Here is a 21,287-nt window from a genome sequence, read left to right on the forward strand (position 1 = left end):
TGTTTCCAAACACCAGACTCCCTTATGAAAACCTTTCATTTTACTGCAGCGGGGTCGGGTTCTCCCGTGTCTCCGTTCCCTCCAGAGAGCTGAATTAGTTGCTGGCGAACCTGCATGATTTTGGCTGATGACCTCAGTAACCAAGTCAGTGATGTCAGTCACCCAATGCGTTGAAATACAGGAAGTTACTGCACATCACTCAGCGCTGTTTGAACCTCTTGGATGACTAAATGTCCTCAAGGTTTTATAAGTCCAAGTTGCCTCTGACTTATTTCTACGATATCACATGACTTGGAGGAATGAGCCTGTGGGGATCCTCCTTTGTCCAAACTCCGACCATGGGAGGACATCCTGTTTTAAACTGAACAGAAAAAAAACCATCCAGCTTGTGTCAACACAACTTTCTTTCCCATCGTATATCTGCGAAGGTCTCGCTTGAGTCCACCCAACAAACAAAGAGCAGCGTGACGGTAAACACCTGAGGGACACAAACAACGTCCTCAACCCCCGCCCAAATATGTTTACTTGACCATTAGCCGCAAAATGCAAGCTCAAATATGGACAAAGTAATGTTCATGCAGTTATGAATTCATGTTCTTCGCTCGATGAGTCATCGAGTGCATGTGTCACCTTAAAAAAAGAAGCAAATGAAAACACTCATATTCTTGTTTTTAAAAAATGATGTCTTCAAAACAAATTGCACTAATAACTTCCAGATCAAATCCATCTGAGGAGTGTAATACTCCAGAGTATTGATGTATTTATCCAAGACAAGTCAGACGCTGTACCTCCAAGACTCTGGAATAACTCGTCTGAGGGAAAACAGGAGAGCATAACCACATTTTAAAAATATAATATGAATACATTTTTGGATGGGACTTTGTAACTGTAACGTTGAAATGTAATGGTAATTCAAAATCATGGTAATAATAGTTATACGATCAGTTTGTAAATCACCTGCATTCACAAAGTTGCAGTCATTAAGTAAAAGTGAAATATTGTCAGCAAAATGTGCACAAAGTATCAATACAAGTGCTCACAACGCAGGGTGGATCATGTTATTGACTGTTACTCTGTTGTTATTGTTGGCCAATGTGGTTACATTTTTGAGCAGTGCATCATATTTTATGAGCCAATTATCATCACAGCAACCAGAAGATATCCCTCTCAAAGTATACAGTCCTTAAGTGAATGTCATTTGCTACTTTGCCAAATATGTTTACAAAAGCACACGTTGAGAGGAAGATTAAACTAACCTAAACTAAAAAGCACAATAACATTAATTAAAAGTAGACATCCCCAATGCAAATATCGTGAATACAATTGTCAAGAAAGGACCCGGATGCTAAAACACTGTAACCATGTGCACATGTGAACTGCTCAGAGAGCCTGAGGGGTTCGATGCCCGCCTCCATGAGCGCGCTTGTTGTTTTGAAGTGAGGAAGCGAGACCTTACGAATGATTCCAGAGAAACTATTTGGCAAAAAGACACGTTCAGTTCCGATAAATGGGAGTGACTCACGAGTAAAATCCTCCAGAGTCTCTGAAGCAGCGGAAAGGGAGTGAATTTACTGAAACAATTTCATTATTATTTACGGCGAGGTCGAAACACTCAGTCGCGATCGGCTTAATGATGTAAAACTGCAGCCAAGCACCATCGAAGCAAACACAGAAACCGGCTCTGACCTTTCAGCTTTACGCGTCCGACGCGCTCATTGTTGGCTCAGTGGAAGAGACTCTGCAGCGTGATGTTCTGGGAAATTTCTTATAAATCCATAATTATTCCAGAGTCGGGAGTTTTCTTCATTGCAGCAACAGCCCCCTCTTTTCCTCTGCACATTCCTGCAGTAACCAAATGAAAACACCACTGAACCCCTCCATTGGCGAAATCCCACCCCCAGGGGAAAAGCTTTTTCTCCATTGGATGTAGCAAACAACAAAAACTCGCCTTGTTCACTGTCAAGGCAGAGCGAGAACAAGAACTTCAGCATTATTAGCATAAGAGTAAACATGGCTTGCATGCATTCTGAATAAAAAAGCGTGACAGCTTCGATGAAGTTCTCTGCAAAAAAAAAAAAGATTAATAAGATGCACATGTGGAGTCGAAACTTGTCCTAAAAGACAAAAGTCACTTACGCATGAACTCCAGGCAGGCGAGGCATTTCCCCACTGCGAGCACAGAACCATGCATGGACATTTCTCAGACAGATCACAGCTGCTTTTAACCAAGTTATGAATGGAAGTAATGGGCTTTTTCTCTGTTTAAACCTCTCATCCTGTCCCGGCAGCCACATGGGGCTCACAGAAAGAGGATTGCCTCGGGTCACTGAGGTCCCCCAACCCCCTTACCGAGCAGAAAAAAGGGGGCCAGCAGCAGTGCCAGCCGTCTTTTGGTTGAAACACTGACCCCGCTGCCAAGGGATTGGTTATTCTGTGCGCTTGGTCAGTGGTGGGCACGGGGCCCGGGACAGAGGGACGCACACACACCCACAGAAAAAAGAAGAGAATGCCTCTCCTCTCAAACTAGGACTCTATGTGCCGGAGTCCCCAGAAAGACTCCGGGCAAGTTGAGAGGGTTCAGGTCCCTCGAGCATGATACACCTCTGTGCAGAGTTGGTGCCTCAGAGTTGGACTTCCTACATTTGGTGCCTCACCGCTACCCAAATGCACAACGTCCTCAACAACGCGGCCCTGCGTGTCGTGGTCTTCCTCTCAGAGCCACAGATGAATCCCACAACAGTTTTCAGAGGCTGAGCTGGACAAGAAGGCTCAACGTCATGTGTCAAACTGATGCACGGCTAACTGGTCAATTCATTTTCTGGCACAAAGGGATAGTAATATATATATAGAAATAAATAAATAAAAGGAATAAGCCATCATCTTATACGAGTTTCTTTTTATTGTTCAATGCATGGCCACACACATATACTGGTTTCTTTTGCACTGTGCATGATGGGACAGTCACTATGGAAATGGTGATGTAGATGAGACACATTTTAGGAGTTTACAGGGGTCCAAACACAACCCACGGTCCTCTGAGGAGAGTCAGCCGGCCCCTCAATGACTGGCTAATAACACGGGGCTAACCCGCTTCTACCTCCCTCTAACGTGAAACCTTGATAAATAAATTCTGGCTTATAAGTCGTTTATTCAATCTTAAGAACTGAAGGATTTGCTCAGTGGATCAACGCACGGCAACAGCCCTCTTCCCTTTCCCTTAAACATTCTCCAATATCTCATTCAAAATGTAGCTTACAAAAAGCAAAATAAACAACATTATTTGGGTAGAAAAATAAAATCCAAATTAAAACTTTTAACAGGACAACTCCTGTGTATTTTTTCTTCTTCTTTTTCTCTTCTCATACAGAATAGCACAATACAAGTCACTGGTCACAAAAAGTACACCGCAAATAAGGAAAAACTAAAACAAAGAGCCACGTTGGAAAGAAACCGATCCCGGAGAAGTGTACTTGACGTCTTCCTCGACCTTTCCACGAGGCCTGTGAGCGATGGGACGCCTGATTTGCTTCGCAGGGCTGGAAGTCTCAAAAAAGTTGTCCGTCTTAAAAAGTTGTCTTCACACGGCCTCGATTTGCTACAAAACGCAGCTCCGCCAGACTCGCAGTCTTTACCCTCTCTTCTGTAGTACAGACTGAAAGGAAAGGGAAGGAGGGACCAGAAATCCAAACCACTGCTCTAAACATCTACATGGATTCATCTGAGCGTGAATGTGTTAATGTGTGTGCGGTTTCTCTCTCGACACGTATGTACTCGTTTGCTAACATATACAGTGTATTCCTGGTTAGGGTGTGAACCAGGGGCACTTAAAAGTTGAGTAGCGTTCCCCCACCATTTTCCGCGCTCCGACCACTAGAGGTCACTCTTTATGTTTAGGATTGGGAGGTGGGAGATCTGCTCTTTCTTATAGCGCCGTTTCTCTCGCATTTCTCTGTGTTTTTTTTTCTTTCTTTCATTTTTTTTTTTAACTCCACTGTTTTAACTTTTCCACTGCTCTAAGCTTCGATTCAACTTTCTTTTGAGTTGGTTTTTGCCTTTGAAGACGCAGATACACAGAGCAAAAGAGTGGGAGAGAGAGAGAGAGAGAGAGAAGGAGCGAGTGTTGTGATCGATCAGCTGTTCGCAGCGCCGACAGCTGCCCCCGTTTGACCTCTCAGCCGATCTCCTTCCACTGCCGGTAGAACTCCACGATGTTCTTCAGCTCCATGCCCGCCGAACCCGCCGCCTGGATCGCAGACTGATGGAAAAAACAAAATAAAATTAGGGTGAGGTGATATTGAAACTCCTTTTTAACACATTGTCTGCTTGAGCCCCATAAGCCTGTGCATCAGCTTAGATAACTTTGCTATTATTGTCTTTGATGAGGAAAAACATAACATTTTAAAGATTTCTCTTTATATTGAAAAACAAATCAAATAAAACACAAAATAAATAAACAAACACAAATAAAAAAAATGACACAGATAGCCCATATACATAGGCACATATACAGGCCTATAAACAAATGTATTAATAAACATAAAACAAAAGACCTGGCTTTGTCCATCAATCTAGTCTGCTGCAGTTCAGTCCTGGGACAGAACACACACATCCTCTACACACAACACATACAAAATACACACAACACATACACGACACACACAACACATACACGACACACACAACACTCGCCGTCTGAGACTCGTATCAATTAATATTGACGCGAGAAACTGCGATTATTATACTGATTTGGACATCTATAACCATAGCAACGGTCAAAACTTTAAAACAATAGGGTCAGCCATAGTCATTAGGTATAGCATTCGTGTCATCACGTTACTTTTTTGGGATTACAATAACAACGCGGTGAAGCATAGAGAGAGCAAGAGAACAGGAGATATGTGGTGGGAGGTGAGACTGAAAATAGCACCCAATTCACAACAGGAATTGCATAATTGAATACCTTTCTGATACCGAGGACTCGTGAGGACGGCTACAATCTAACAACCACCATGGTGTCAGCGAGCTTCAGGAGAAGAGCTTGTTGGATCGTCCCAACGCCCCCTCCCTAAGTCACCAGATGTCTGTGGGTTGTGTATGAAAACCGACGGGACGCCACCAGAGCAGAAGCTGGACTAGTCGTGTGTGTTTTGCTCTGGTGTGTAACGTAACAAAAAACACGCGAGTGACCGACCTTCATCGCTGCCGACCGAGTGCAAAGATCCTCCACTTGATGGTCGGTCAGAATGGTCACCATGCCGGCCGTATCTTCGTCTCCGTTGCTCTGGGAGACTGTGAGCTGGCGGCAGCTGTCCACCATCTTGTATAAATGCCTTGGGACGACAAAAGAGAGGTCACGGTCATCCAACGGGGGATGTTAGTAAACAAATGGAGGACATTGTAGAGCGGTGAGAGCGAGGTTTACCAGGCTTCGATGTCCTGACGCTTCAGTTTATCTCTTTCAAAACTTCGACCAGACTCCTTCTGGCAGCGAATGTACCTGCAGAAGGATGCGATTCAGAATATTGAGCAAGTTTTATGGAGTAAAAGTGAGGTTTCTGTTTAACAAGCATCACGCAACAGAACATTTAACATCGACCCGCGAGAAGCTCCATCAGTCAACACACCCACCTGTTGCCTTTGCGAAATTCAGACTCCAGGAAGCGGATGCCATCCCTCGCACCGGCGTTTTCCTTCTTCAACCTGTCAAGCCCATCAATCACTACGACAAAAGAGTAGGCCAGACTGAGTACACACGCAAACAGGACATTTGGATATTAATCATAAACAGACTTTGTGAAAAGATCAAATCCAGAAGACTTCTTCAAATAAGGTATTTCTAACCAAGTGCCCAGATAATTACGTGAAAATGACAAAATCCCAAATCAGTAATATGTCATTTTGCACTGTTTGATAAATAATTAAAATGAGTAATGTATTTTTTTATAACACAAACACCCACACAACTGACCTGTCCGTGGGATGATGATGATGAAGCAGCCGCTGCCGGCCAGCTGCCGGATGAGGTTGAGATGCTGGCAAAGAGCAGCTGTGTCTGGCACCAGGTAGGGAGACATGGACGACTGGGCCTTCGGCTGTTGAAGGCTGCCCTCTAGCTGCGACACCTCCAACTGCAGACAGAGATGTCCAACAGCAGATAATGTGCTATTATTGTAAGGTGTTTATAATGATTTTATTGTCGTAGAAATACAACACAACTAGCTCAAGGTTCCTAGACCGGTTGCCTCCATCACGTGGTTTTGGTGAGAGTTAAACGGATGTCAGCTGGTTAATTTTAATGTCAAGCCGTCTGCCTCATGGCAAACATTACTATTCACAAAGTGGGTCTTACACTCAATAGAAAGGCAACTTAATAATCATTCTACAAACACAAAAAATTAAAAAAAAAAAAAATTCTCTACTTTCTTTGATTAAAAAAGTCTCCGCTCTGAGCTTTGCTCTTTTGGCGGTGACGACTGTTTCGACCCACAGCTGAGTCTACGCTGTGTCACTGCACAGATTTGAAAGGGAAACACAGACGAGGTAAAAAGCCAGCGGACAGAGTGATCAGATTAAAAACCTGTAGTCGAAGCTGGGCCATATCCCTCATTAGGCGATTTCGACGAGCTTCCTTTTCAGCCTGGGCAAATGGAGATAGAGACAGGACAGTCAACATCAAAAGGGACCGAAAGAAAAACGAAAACACATTGTGGTTCCAGCTCATTATTTAAACACATTCTTCACATTTATTTAGTTGAACAGTTACACAACGACGCCATCTTGCCCGTGGAAGCAGCACACAGAATAATGAGACCTGACTGAATGAGGGCCCCCGGTGGTTCTTCTTTCACGTCGTTCTGTTCAGACGTCACTCACCATTCGGAACTGGGCCTTGGCCTGCTGCACCAGATTGTCCTGTTCGGATTGGCTGATGCTGGTGAAAATGCCCGCCTCCGGGTTGAAGTGCAGCACGTTGCCCTGGAGATTCGTCAGGAAGTGGCCAAAACTGCGAATGCAACACACTCGCACGACACACTGGAGGAAGGAGAGAGGAGGACATGCGAAAAGGTTTTATATTCTGTCAGATCATAAAATATCATGTTGGTTAACTGAACAAGACGACGTTTCTTCAGCGTGTAATGAAGGACACATGCAAGTCTTAATACGTTTACTTGTCCTGTTAAAGATGGGAAGATGACAGACGTAGGTTTAAAGTTGTATGTAGGTTTCTTAAATATACAATATGCAAATCTTTGTAATGGAAAGATCTTCCTCTTAATGAGGTGTAACAAAAATACAAACTTCAAGAATTGGAACTATTCCTGGAGAAATGTGTGAAATGTTACTTGAATGTGATCTCAAATAAAAAGGAGAAATAAATATACATACTCATTGTTTAAAGTTGCTCTAATCAATATGTTTGTATCAACAAAAGCATCTTAAACAAATATATTCAAAATAAACAATTCAAAATTGCTGTCAATTCATTTCAGCTAATTTAATTAAGTCACATGTGCGACACAAAATAACTTTTTAATATTTGCAAACTCCCTGGCTCATAAAAAAAGAAAAGAAAATGCAACTGGCAAAACCCCTGTGCTATGATTCTACACTAGTGAAATGGTTATTGGCACGGTGGAGCTGATGTTTTTAACACTGAAACATCTGTAAAAGCTGACTCCTGTGTGTAACTGTGCGTCTGTGTGCTGGTGCGTGTACCTCCTGTAGGGAGCTGAGGGAGGGGTTGCGGCTAGTGAAATCAAGGCGGCGGTGAGCTACGTTGAGAGCGGGCAGGTGTCGCAGAGCCAAATCTTCAGGCAGCAGCAGACTCTGGACCAAACCAGGCTGCTCGCACTCGTTTAACAGCTCCGTCACCTCGGCGGTCAGACCGAGCTCTGCAGCGCACACACACACACAGATAAATAAATAAATGAGCTGTAGACTCAGCGAGCACTGACAAATATTCAGTGTAAGAGCCGAGTATTAGCACAGTTTGTTAAATGGAGAAAGTGCTCAGCGGATATAAACAGAATGTATATCAGTGACCATTAATATTATACGTACAAAATATTTACAAACATTTAAAACCTCATCTTGAATAACCATTACATCAATTTCCTGTACGATCTCATTTTGCAAAAGCTTGTAATTGATACTTTTACAAGACCTATACACGTGAAATGATTCAAGTGAATTTGACCAAACAATAATAATGATATATTATAAGCTAATTTGATTGGACCGTTGCAACTCATTGAGAGTTAAGAGTAGAAGATAGATCGTCGTCTGTCCGCAATCAGCCTGTTGGTCTTACTCAACTGAGACCTTTTTCGGCGATTACTCATTTTTTTAAGTGCCATTTTGTTCTGAATCATGAGCACAACGAGGACCGCCATAGCACACTGAACATGAAGCTGTAACCAGAAGGCCAACAGTTTAGCATAAAGACTGTAAATAGAGGGAAACAGCTAGCCGGACTTTGCCAATCAGTATCTCTAAAGCTCAATATCTAAACTTGGGCTGGGCAAAGTTGAAAAAAATTAACTGCGATTGCAGAAAAATCATGCGATTAATCACATTATGCGCCAAATTCAATAATGAAGTAATGTATAGCACACTTATTTTAATGTAATGTTATCAGAACAATATAACAGCACCCTGGAGCAACAGCAAGTTAACATACATACATATATAGTTTATAAATATTTTTTCTTTTTGAACAGGTACTGTTAAGTAGTGAGGGACTCCTTCTTTTGTCCATATTTAGTCTGTTGCTTATCTTAAAGATGTTAAAGACCAGCAATTGATTCACTTTATACAAAAGCAATACGTGGTTTTCATGTTTTTAGTTCAGTTTTTCTTCCTTGTTGGTAAAAGTCCAGTGTGTGTTGTCTTGAACAAGTGCACTGACGTCTGGTTGAATGAGGTGGAGATGTGAAGGACAGCTGACAGATATCAGCAGCGGCTTTGCGCGATTAATGTTCAATCCGGGGACGTGGATCTTGAAGCGAGAGGCTGCAGGTCGTCTGACCGCTTTGTGACGTGAGCAACTCGCACGGTGCTCGTTAAGGACAGAAACTACGGAAGAATACATGCTTTCACATCGAGCTTAAGTCGGCAAATAGTCCGGTAATGCTACGGAAGCACGAGGGCGGACTGGAAATAAACTCCTTCAAAGTAAAAGCCCCATTTTTTTTTTTTTAAATGCAGTTAACGCATCATGTTAAGCAAAAGCTAGTTACCTGCTATCTTTATTTTTAGCATATATAGATGAGTGTTACCAATTGCTCTCTGCAAGAACGCAAAAACACACAGTTCCAACATTTTTTAACTACTCCTTTCAATGAGGGTTTAGTTAATGTCTTCACTCTGTGTCTCCAAGGACATTTTAGTGTTGTTGTTCCAGTGGGAAAATAAACATAGTTACTGTTGTGTCATCTTGTACCTACTGCGCTATAAAGAAGCATAAATCTTTAAGCAATAACTCACCAGCCTCGAGCATCTTGCTACCATCTGGAAGCAGGTTGAGCAACACAGACAGTCGGTTCCACAGGCTTTGAGAACTCTGTAGAGAGAACTATTTGTTGAACACAGTACACTCCTAAGATGACGGCGTTTCTTAGGCAAAGCGGGACATTTAGCCCTCTCACCTGTGCACACATAAGGATGATGTCGGTGTTCGTCCTTAGCCAATCAACAAAGACTTTTACCACCTGGATCAACCCCTGGTTGGTCAGGATCTCCAGCTTTTCTAAGAGGGTTTTCTCACTGTGTACTGATTGAGTACTATGTTGGCTGCCTTCCGAATCAGAGTCCAAGTCTAGAAGAGGTGACAGAAAAATAAAAAAAAACAGTTTGAGTAACAGGAGGGGGGCGGGCAAAGCAAACAGAAAGGACAGATTATCTGTAACTTTGCGGAAGAGAGCACATCACCATTTTCATTTGTTCCGTTGGCAGCGGCAGAGTTCAGATCGCAGGGTGAGTCCTCGGGAGGAGGGGGTGTCTCTTGGGAGGGGGGAGCAGAGGCCTCGGTCGGGGTGGGAATACCCGAAGTCGACGAGGCTTGGGGCCTCAACAACATGTTGCTGAAGGTGGGCGCCAAGCGGAAGCATCGCTTGGCCTGGAAGAGCTGCGATGACATGGCCTGGAGGTTACTGCTGATGCTGGAGTCGCTGGGCAGGAGAGGCCCGTTGGTGGTCGGCGGTGTATTGCCCTCCCTGTCGCCTCCGTCTTCCTTGGGTTGGTCCTCATCTTCCTCCTCGTCTGGATGCTCCGACGCCTGACCCTCCAAGTTGTCCGAGGTTTCTGCGTCCTCTATGTCCTCCAGGTCCGAGCGAGACTCCTGGCTGTTCATGTCCGAGTCGGTCTCCACGTCGAACGCCGTCCCCACTTCCTCCTCCTCTTCGGAGCCACTGCCCCAGCTGCCTTCCTCACCAAGAGTATCCCGCTTGGTCTCCTTCCTGACAGCTGGTGGATTGATCGGGGTTCCTGTAGTGGTGGCATCCGTTGAGTCAGCGTGGCCCCTACTCTCGTCAACATCGTCTTCGTCGTCTTCGCTCTCGAAGCCCTCGCTCAGGTCACTTTCGTCCTCTCCTCGAGTGTCCTTGCGCGCACAGCGGCGTCGTCGGAGTCGAGAGAGACGGGTGTACTTCTTCTTCTGTCTCTGTTTCTCTTCTTCCAACTGGCGCTGTTCTTCCACACTGCACTGCTTTTTGGCCGCAACCCTCGCACAGCCTTCTTCATCCTTCTCCTCGTCCTCCTCGTCTTCCTGCTCCAGGGAGCCATTCTGCAGAGGCTTCTCAACGGAGCGATCTGTCGCAGGAGCGGATAAATCTTTCACCTCCAGGTCGTCTAGATAAGAAAAGAAAAACATTCACTACCTGTTTTACTCTGGTTGTTTGTCACTAGTAGGGCTGCAACAACGAATTGATAAAATCGATTATTAAAAAAGTTGGCAACGAATTTCCTTATCGATTGGTTGTCTCGCGCAATGATTACGCCACTCAATAAGTTACGGAGATGTGTGTATGTGTGTGTGTGTGAATGTCTGTGAGTATGTACATCCGTGAGTATGTGAGTGTATGTGTTTGTGAGTGCATCTCTGTGAGTGTGTCTGTGAATGTGCAAGTCTGTGAGTGTGTGTGTCTGTGCATATGTGTGAGTGTGTACGTCTTATAGTCTAGAGAACAAGTTCTGATGTTCAAACAAATCCTGTTAAGTTTTCTGATTTGTATTTCTTTATTTTTTATAAATGCTTTATTGTTAAGATTTCTTGCACTGTGAATTTGCACTGTCAGTTCTGTTTTTGAATTAAAAGGTTGCAAATTAATGCTTTAAAATTATTATTTTTTTCATCTGATTTATTGAAAAAATAAATCGACCGATTAATTGATTATTAAAATAATCGTTAGTTGCAGCCCTTTCTGAAACCTCTCACATTTACCTACATATTTAGCTTTGACTTGTAAAAACTTCACATGAAGCTGTAGCTCCCCCACATTATTTATAGTTTAACCGCGAGAGGAAGCTCTGTAATCCTAAAGGATGTTGCAAATGAGAGGACACTAGGATTGACGCATTTATCTGCGTGAAAGACACTTGACTGGGACATTGTCTCTACATGAAGACAAATGCAGCTACAACTTAGTTCAGCGATTTCTTCTCTCACCTGTGGCATCAGTTGGAAGAGGAGGCACCTGGCTCTCCGCTTCTTCCAGTTCAGCCTGCAGTCGAATGTTGACGTGGTTCACCAGGTGGGAGAACAGCGCCAGCGTGAAAGCTATGGACGCACTGTACTGCTTTGATCCTAAAGACACAATACAACATGTAATAATACAAAAATGTTTTTATATTTTAAATGTGTACTTCTGTTTTATACTTCAAGTTACAATCATCAAAGATCTGTTTTGATATCTTAGGCGGTCATCTATGGCAATAAACCACATGTGTGTTTTTAGATCTCACTTCACAGAGATCAAAACAGTGTCGCCTGAGTGTTGTCAGTCTTTTTTGACCATTTGCCTTCTTCTGAATGTTGAATTTGTTTCTTTAGGGTTTCCGAGGTTCCCTCGTCTGCAGTCAAAGTAACTGTTTACTTTGCAGCGGTTGCAGAGACACGAGAAAAAAGCAGTTGGACCCTTTACATACATGCGAGTTGACAAGTGAGTTGGTTGCGTTTGCCCCGCCTACCCTTCCTGGAGGACCAATCCCTGCTGGGTGATGGAAACTGCATCACTAACTGAGGGCCGCTTGTGATTTTTCCTGTTAATGTCGCCGCAGGCACCCATTTGACATTTATAGAAATTAAAATCTACAAAAGATTATTACTTATTAATTGCTAGCACTCACTGCAGATTTATGCATTTCTTTGAATTACAAGTTAGGGTCTGAATTTTAGTTTGGGAGTCAATCCATCACATAGGTCCTCTTATACTGGCAATGAATGAGGACAGCTTGAGTGGGAGTTTAGGACATAATTGTGCCCAAGCCTGGTTTATGGCTCCTTCCCCTACTACTAATTATTCCGATCCTCTTATCCTTATTATCTAGTTATACAAGCCCTTTGAAGATGGTACTGAAACTGAAATGCAGCTTTTAAAATTACATTCAAAGAAAAAGGCTCTGGCTTGCACTTCATTTGCATATTTGCACTATTGTGCATTTACTTTTCATTTTTATTTTGTTATTTTGCAGATTTCTCCTGACAATAAAGGTAACTTGACCTAAACATTCATGTTTCCCCACTACTCTGGTAGTTATCAAAACATATATAAAAAAAATATGATAGAAGACAAAAGTGATAAAGTACGCAACAGCCATAACCCCACACTAACACTCACCTCCCCTCTTCAGGCTGTGCACCACCATTAGACAAGTGACCACCATCTTGAAGACGAGGGTGTCTGGCAGCACGGGGCAGGAGCTGTCAGCATGCTGCTGCTGCTGCTGCTGCTCCTCCTCTTCCTCACTGGGGGAGTGGTGAGCACCGCCAGGCGTTGGCGGCGGCAGGTAGAAAAGCACCAGGTTGAAGTCCTCTAGCACCGACTGGCAAAGTGACGTCAGCTCCGTCTCCAGTAGACTACATAGGGACAGAGGAGTGGAAGCAACGTGATGAAAAAGATGCACTGAAAGTACAAGGTCAACGCAAACTAACAATGAATGATTCAAGGATAACACTGAAGACTTATGATATGCTCATTTTGCTGTCCTTCATATTTGTTTATAAACTGCAAGTACATTTTGTTTGCTACTTAAATCAACTTGACGGTTTTGACAGACAGTGGACACACGTCACAAAACAAAATATTTGACTTTTAGTTATATTTAAATATAGTTAAATTTGACAATAACCACAGATAACAGACTATGTGCAGTCTTAACATACCAATAAACTAAACATACAGTGAAGCCCAAGGCTTCTTTCAACTGGGGCAGTTTCTAAAACAGCAGAGGACGAGGTTAAGGAGGACAGGAGAGGAGTGACAGTACAAGTACTCACCTGTTCTTGGGCTGCAGCAGGCTCTGAAGGTACATGAAGCTCACCAGGAGGTGCTTGATGTCTTTTAATCTGCACAAACAAGAAAGCAGCAAAATTATAGATGACAAAATATTTTGATTGTATGTGAACGTCCTCAATCAAATTCAGCATGTTTATGTTTTAGAGGCACCTGTGTACGTAAAACAATGCAAACAACGGCGTGTTGTTGCAAAGTGTTTGTGCTCTGTCACTATCCCTCTGTGTTCTCGGAGACAGAGAAAGCGGCGCTTGAGCAAACAATAAGATAAACGCTGAACACTAGACAAGCAAGAGGGTAAGATGCTTATTTGCTGAGAGTTAAATGAGAAGATCGAGACCACTCTCATGTCTGTATAGTAAATATGGAGTTTGAACCCGGGGCCTTTGCATAAAGACTGGAAGCATGGGGACACAGCTTGCCTGGGTCCATCCAAAGGTAACAAGGGTTTATCTTGTTTGTGTAATTCGTACACAAGCACAAACTGTGGAACCGAGCTCCTCATCTAACTCAATGGAAGCAAGTAAGTGCATTTCCCAAAATGAGGATAATAGATGATCCATGAGTCACAATTTCTTCGGGTAAACACCGTATGAACACAACAGCTAAGTTAAGTTTTATTAGTGGGAAAGGAACAAAAACAGTGTTGTTTTCTGCCCAGATGGCAAAATAATGTCTTAATCTTATCACTCCATGCACAGTGGTAATCTAGGTAATCCCTTAGTAAACAAGCAACATGACTTGACCTATATCTACACTTTACAGACTGCTCTTTTCTCCTACACACCAGGCATTATCTCTTGAAAGGCCTACTTTACAAGCATCATTATTGTGCATATTTGCCTTCAACTGATTTCTGATATTTTTGTTGCTTCAACAACATCATTTGCCCTACAGGGATCATCAATTATCTGATCCCATGTGCAGAGAGACGCTGAAAGCAAATCAGTAATTTAACTCCAGATGTCAATTGGGCCTTGATTAAAGTGACTCTGGGATGTCTGTACAGTGAAGTCCAAATATTCTGTTTATATTTCAACAGATATTTTTTCTCTCCAGAGAAATACATTATTATTCAATCCACTGTTTAGGCCGTAGGGTTTTTGCAAATTTCTTTAGACTCACCTTTGTCGAGAAGGAGACAGCTTCTTCATTTCCTGCTTCTTCACCTGTTGGTACATCTTGGCAGCTTTGTCAAACAGGCGCTTCAGGTTGCCATAGGCGCCCTCAAAGGGGGCATCGGATTGGATGCTAGCATAGATGGGGAAAAAAAATACACAAGTTAAAACTCTAAACTTATTGTGTTGTGGTTCAGTCGTTAACATTTAAACTTAACTGTCCATAAACATTCCTCACCAGCGAAGGTAGTAGTAGGTTGCTTCGACATTGTAGAACTTGCTCCCTGCCAGTGTGCCCAGTTGGTTAAACGGCATTCCTGCAGAAGATGCACGAAGAAATGAGTAAACAAGTTCACCTTCATTTGTGGACGGAGAATCATGAACTAGAGTTATATCTTATTAACTGGTACAGCAAAGTGTAACAAAATGTTAAAAGAAAGTCACAAATAAATCGGTAAACCCACTGGCTGGACCCAACTATCAGAGAGAAAGCCAATCAGAGTATTTCCTTAAATGTTGACCTATTCCTTTAAGTACTATCTGAACACATGTGCAAGCCAAACATAATTTTCTTCCACAACAATATTATGAGGAAATGTAATATGTGTAAGCTTCTTCCTTCAATTGCTCTCTTTTTCTTTTGAACAATGTTCTTACTTTCATTATTACCAAAAGAATCCCATCTGATGAACGCATTTAAGAAACAAAGTATTCCTCTCCCAGTACTCTCCTAGTCCACACTAACTTTACCAGCAGAAATCGTACGTTACATTCACTCACCCACGTGTGGCATGACAGACAGAGCCTGATGGTAAAACCGTTCTGCCAGCTGATCAGCCTCCACTCCAGCAAGTTCATTCTGATAACGAGCTGCAAGCGAAACATTAAAAAAATAAAAAATGTTAACAACAGGATAAACTTTGGCTAAAATATATAATATTCACTGGTTAATTTGCACTTTCTTTTATCTATGCTGCAGACATAATTTCCTTTGCTTGATCATTTCAGCTTTTAAAGTAAAATCAACCCAAATATCTAAACCAACCAAATAGCCTCCAGCCAATTATACTCAATAGCTAAGCCAAATGTTCCCACGCTAAATGACACACACATGCTGTCTCACACCTCTGCAAGCTGGACAGAAGGAGATGAAATAATTGCACATTCTATTAACATGTTATTACCTAGATCTCCAAGGTAGACCAGACAGCGATGACAGGCCATCTGTGCCCACTCCATCTCCTTGGGGGTGGCTGACACTGGTTTCTTTCGACCTGCGGGAAACAATTACAAGTGTTTTGTGTTTCTTCATTTCAAGCATGAAGCTGATGCACTTACCCAAAATGACTTGGAGTTATGTAACAAAAGAATAAGCTTTGATGCCGGCAGAGCAACAATTTGCAAAAAGCAGAGTGTGAATATTAGAAACAGCACCCAGACATTATTCATCCGTCCCTGAGGTGTTAATGTCCACATGGGCTTTTGTTTAAGGTGGCCAAGAAAATGTATAATTCTTGATAAGGAAAACATGAACTTTATGCTGGAAGCCTGGAATACAGACCCTGTGTACCGCTGGGATTAAGCCCCAGCTGTCCGAGTACCGGCCAACTTCATAGTACTACAAACTTAGGTGACCCTGCACCTGTTTGTTTGTCTTCACTGACAGTACACTGACTTGGCACTTCTCCACCCATTTGTCTGCTTTGCATAGTGCAAGGGAACGCTGACATCTGATACGGTCTAAAATCAGATGATACATAAACATTGCAATGGTGTGATCACACTTTTCATTATATGTGTGTGTGAAACCACATTTTAATATTGCTTGTACATGGACAACTTTCCAGTGGAGGCTTTTAGAGATTTTGAACATAAATTACAAAAGCTAATCTGACTCCTGCAAATATGGCAAAATAAAAGCTACATAAAAATGTAAAATCTACATACACATACCAGGACCATTAATACAGTTTTTACGTCTATATTTAAGAAACTTCCTGCTTCTGTTTCAAGATAAAAGCCCTCTATTATCTTTATATGGGCAAAATCCTTTCATTGCTGTACACAAGGCTTTTATTCTAAAATATTTGCAGGACAGTGTTGTGGAAAATGCAGTGACATGTGTGGCTCCAAAATGAATATAGGAACTGGCTTTTAATGGTGGATTGTTATTATTGTTTACACATACACAATTATTAAATCTAAAATAAATAAACAACTTTCATATTGAAATTAAAAGAAAAGATAAACGATGACTCCCGTGCTCCCGTGAGCCATCAAAGTGAACCAACACCCACATTACAGAGATCTTAAAAACCGGTGCAGCTAAATATAATTCAGCCTTCATTAGTTTTATTGTTTACACCTTTGCTTGTTATAACCATGACTCGTCAAGACGTCTTCAGTAAAAAAGGCTAAGAAGTGATCAAGGTTCTTAAAGTCAATGAAGAAAATGTTGAAATATGGACCAGCATAATATTTACGCGCATGCAAAAGTCACACACCCCTCATTGAGTATGAGGTCTGAACGTTCTGTATCTGTGTCCGTGTGTGAATCTGTGTTTCTGACCTATCAGAGGGTCTGTGACGTGGGTCCAGTCGATGCAGTCCTGCAGCTCCAGCTGGTAATGGGACTGGATGTATAGCAGCAGGTGCTGGTAGAAACCAACGCCGGCGATCAGGTGTGTACGGTAAGCGCACTCCAGAGCGCTGCGACTGTGGATGTGCTACAGACGAGGGAGAGAGAAAGAAAGGAGCCAATACATCAGCTGTGTGCAAGCCAGACCATCTACATTGCATACATACTGTACTTCCAAAATATAAACATACTGTACTTCCAAAATATATATATATATATATATATATATATATATATATATATATATATATATATATATATATATATATATATATATATATATATATATATATATATATATATAAATAAACCCACTATTACATTAGCAGGGACTCACAGAGCCTCGAGCTGCTACCCTAAAGCAGAGATGAGCAGCGCGATACAAGAGTCTGAATAGCTCACTTCTTTCTTATTCCACACCGCCAGTTTTTTTCCCCATTTTTAAAACTTCTGCTGTGAAGTCAACTGACATCACATTTATCAGATTTTTCTCTCCGTTTAAACAGCTTTTTTCACATTCATTCAGATTCATAAAGGATGCAGCAATGTGACTTTTGCAGTCTTAATAGCAATCGCTGAGCTTTGGGTATCGGCCAATGCCAGTGATTAATTAAGCAGTCTGCTTCATGCTGCGGGAGTGACTGGGATCATTCTTTTATGTGAAAGGCAAGATCAGGCTTGACTTCAACGTTGCTTTCCTAATTTACGAAACCTAATGTATCAAATCAATTTATAGATATGAATGAAATTGATTGTTATTTATTAAAATAATGGATCCAGTATAAAACAGGCTATCGTCACTGATACCCAATCCAGCTATTTGAGTCAGCATCTATCTGATGACAGTATCGGTGCTTCTCTAATATGCAGTAGTTCTCCCCAAGACCTGTAAACAGACTCTGATCTGTAAAATTAGATGAGTACACCCCTTTAAGAAGTGACTTCTTAATTTGCAGATGTTTAAACAAACAAGTGACGAGAGCCCAACTGCAGATAACAATCAAAATGTTCATTATTCAAGTTCACAAGCATCTGAGTCACAGTACACACAATTAGTAGAGATTTCAGTGCAGAAATTGTCCAGCTACATTTAAAAAGGGCAATAACGGTTGATGGTTTATGTTGGTCCAATAGCAGAGCAAAGTGCCAAGAGTAAAAGGCTTGATTTTTGATTGGGACCACCGAAGCATAACAAGTGCACACTCTTGGGCGCTCTATGATGTATGATTCTCACCAGTGACCACAAAGTGGCACATGCCATAGCGGAGATGACCTTTTACTGGCAGCCAGCATGTCAAGCCAGCGAACAAGACCAAAACTGGTTGGCTAACACATGCAAAGACAGGAGGGCTTGAGTCCAACAGTTACCTTCTTGTTGGTCTTGATAACCTGGATGACCTCATAGTAAACCTTCCTCCAGAGCAGCTCCTCAGCCTTACGGCCGTAGTCGACTGGGTGGAGAAACATTAGCTTCACACAAAGCTCCCTCAACCTGCAACACGCAAACAGATAGAAAAACAGTTACACACGTGCACAGGTTAAGGAGGTAGTTGGGTCACCGGTTTGACAAGCAGGCCAATGAGTCAACATAGTTTTCACACGAACAGGTGAGGCCACTGAGAAAAGAAACAAACTTGAATGGTAAAAACTTTAATAGCCGGCACTTTTCCATGACTAATCAAGAAATAGATATGTAGATGAATCAATGGTGAAAACTAGAATTAGTTGCATGATCCGTATTTTAGAGAAACGACATCAATGGCAAATGATGATAATAAACATGCTTTTCCCTTTGCTGACTCACGTGATGTGTAAATTGATTCGGTAGTCAGAGTTGTTCCAGAATATTGCGAAGTCTCAGTCCCCACTTTATGACAAACTTATGTAAAAACTGTTAGGCAGGGGCATGCAGTATTGCTCATTATCTCTGCTTTGACGAGATGCTTGGTTTGCCTCTTCTCCAATGCCCAACAGGATCATATCATACTGAACAATAACAAGTAAAGTGCAATATATGCCCCAAGCGCTTACATTAGATGATGTCCTGGAGGAACAGATATCTTGTGGAAACCTTTTAATACAGGTGTGAAATCATCCCTCACTGTGTTTGGATGAATCGGATCACTTGTGCCACATTCAGGCGTGGTCACATATGCATATTGCCTTTGTAGTGTAAAATGCACATGCAATTCTTACTCTGACAATTATTTTGTTGATTAATCGCTCAGTCAACAGAATGCCAGAGAACAGAATTAACTAAAGCCCAACCACCAGTCTAAGTTCATCCAAAAGTCAAAAATCCAAAGATAGTCGGAGTACTATCAAACAGACGAAGCCGAGAAGCTAATCTTCACAGCTAGAATCTGAAACTAGTGAAAGTTTGGCCGCTTTACTTGAAAAACGACTGACACAATTAATGGATCTTTGAAGTGGTGGTCAATTATTGTACGTAATTAATTAATCAGCCAATTGCTTGAGCTTCAGATGCAATCCCTGACCACAATGAAACCCCGTCCAGTCAACCTTCAACAGTGCATGTTGGTCCCCGAGCGAATAAAGACACCATCTGCTCTCTCCCCATCTGTGGAGACACCCGGTCAACTATCTTTCGCTCACATTTACTTTTCATTTGCTCCTTTTCTTTTTATGTTTGGTTTACTGTACCCGGTACTAGTACAACCACTGCAATTCACGGCAGTTGGAATAATGAGCAACATGTTTGTTGGTTTACACTTGTAGCGATCACAATTTCTCACAGACAGAATATAAATATTACAATGAAACATAAGTGGCCAGCTTGGATACATTAGACATTTTCCTATTACTGAGTGCGAACGGTATTTGATCAGATTTCGGATGTTAAATTGCAGGTCTGATTGGAGTCTAGGGTGCAGTCAATCTCAAAGGATCACACAGCCATACAGTTCATTCAGCTGGTCTTATCAGATGAATGAACTTGGAGGTGGGTCCACAGGAAAATGCACAATGCTCAGCATGAGTGGCCAGATGTTTAGGCTCCTGCCTCCTTACACACACACAGCTGGACGTACTTGTTACGAAGGCTGATGTTCTCCGGCTTGAAGACCTCTCTGTAGGACGCTTTGCTGCCGATGATGACGTCCAACTTGTGCACAGACTCCACCACGGCCCTGGGCGGTGATGGGCAAACAGGAAGCACGAGTTAACACAATGACGACACGGCTATAGTTGGGATCTAAACAACACTGCGGGGGGATCGTGCAGACGACCGTATCGTTTCTGTTGGACACAAAGCACGAGGACCCCCTGGCCAGACTCATGAGAGCGCGGGGATGTTGGGCCGCTCGTTGTCGTGACAGGTTGCCGAGTGGAAGAATAGATAGACCCCCCAAACTCTTGATTGCCTCGCGTAATAACGAACAATAACGTTAAATGAGCGCCACAGTTAGCGTTAGCTGCGCAAAAAAAAAAAAAAAAACGGCCTCGCAAACTGACCTGTAAAGCCGCTTGATGAGGAGGACTTTCGCTTCGGGCTCGCTGTCCTGCACCGGTCCGCTCATGTTCGCGACCCGCAAGCTGTTTGATCACACGCTCCAGCGTTTGGGCACCGCTTCCTTTCCAAACCCCCGTAACGACACGCAGGTGTCAGGGCTACTCGGGTTTGTTCCCCGGCAGTGACAACCGTGTTGATGGCCAGCTAGCGTTAGCTATCAAAGTAGCGTTAGCTCTCCTCACTTTCCTTCCCGAGTCTCTTTCGTTTCTTGTGTCCTTTGGCAAGACCCCCTCTACCCATTCGTTCTGGGAAACCGGGTAGGAGGGGGTGCCCGGTAATTTAGGCTCTTACTGGTCAGCTATAACGCTCCGATATGCCTCTTGTGTTGTTCCCCTTTACAGCCATTGCTACGAAGGCGGCCATTATTCCTATCAGGCAGTGACCGCCTGAATATCGCGAGAGTACGGAACGAAGTCAACAGAAAAAGCAGGGGTTGCCAGATTTTCTCAAGAGCCCCCATTTTCAAAAATTATTAAATTCCTGAGAAA

At 42.7% G+C, this 21,287-nt stretch overlaps 1 protein-coding gene across 1 annotated transcript; it reads right to left on the minus strand.

The window, feature by feature from the left end:
• Window positions 1-2,879: 2,879 nt before the first annotated feature.
• smg5 (SMG5 nonsense mediated mRNA decay factor) lies at window positions 2,880-21,172 on the minus strand. Its single transcript, XM_068570144.1, has 22 exons — window positions 20,742-21,172; window positions 20,318-20,416; window positions 18,636-18,759; window positions 17,199-17,355; window positions 15,814-15,903; window positions 15,410-15,499; window positions 14,868-14,946; window positions 14,637-14,762; window positions 13,496-13,564; window positions 12,837-13,075; window positions 11,666-11,803; window positions 9,931-10,848; window positions 9,648-9,817; window positions 9,487-9,562; window positions 7,717-7,892; window positions 6,874-7,032; window positions 6,578-6,637; window positions 5,969-6,128; window positions 5,629-5,719; window positions 5,423-5,497; window positions 5,192-5,330; window positions 2,880-4,255 (listed from the first exon to the last, which is right to left on the minus strand). The coding sequence occupies exons 1-22, from the start codon at window positions 20,804-20,806 to the stop codon at window positions 4,172-4,174; spliced, it is 3,384 nt and encodes a 1,127-aa protein (XP_068426245.1). The 5' UTR covers window positions 20,807-21,172; the 3' UTR covers window positions 2,880-4,171.
• Between the last annotated feature and the right edge of the window lie 115 nt (window positions 21,173-21,287).

The sequence above is a fragment of the Clinocottus analis genome, unplaced genomic scaffold, assembly GCF_023055335.1.
Source record: "Clinocottus analis isolate CAN_PGR_092001 unplaced genomic scaffold, fCliAna1.0.p SCAF_9, whole genome shotgun sequence".
In the NCBI taxonomy this organism is placed as follows: domain Eukaryota; kingdom Metazoa; phylum Chordata; class Actinopteri; order Perciformes; family Cottidae; genus Clinocottus; species Clinocottus analis.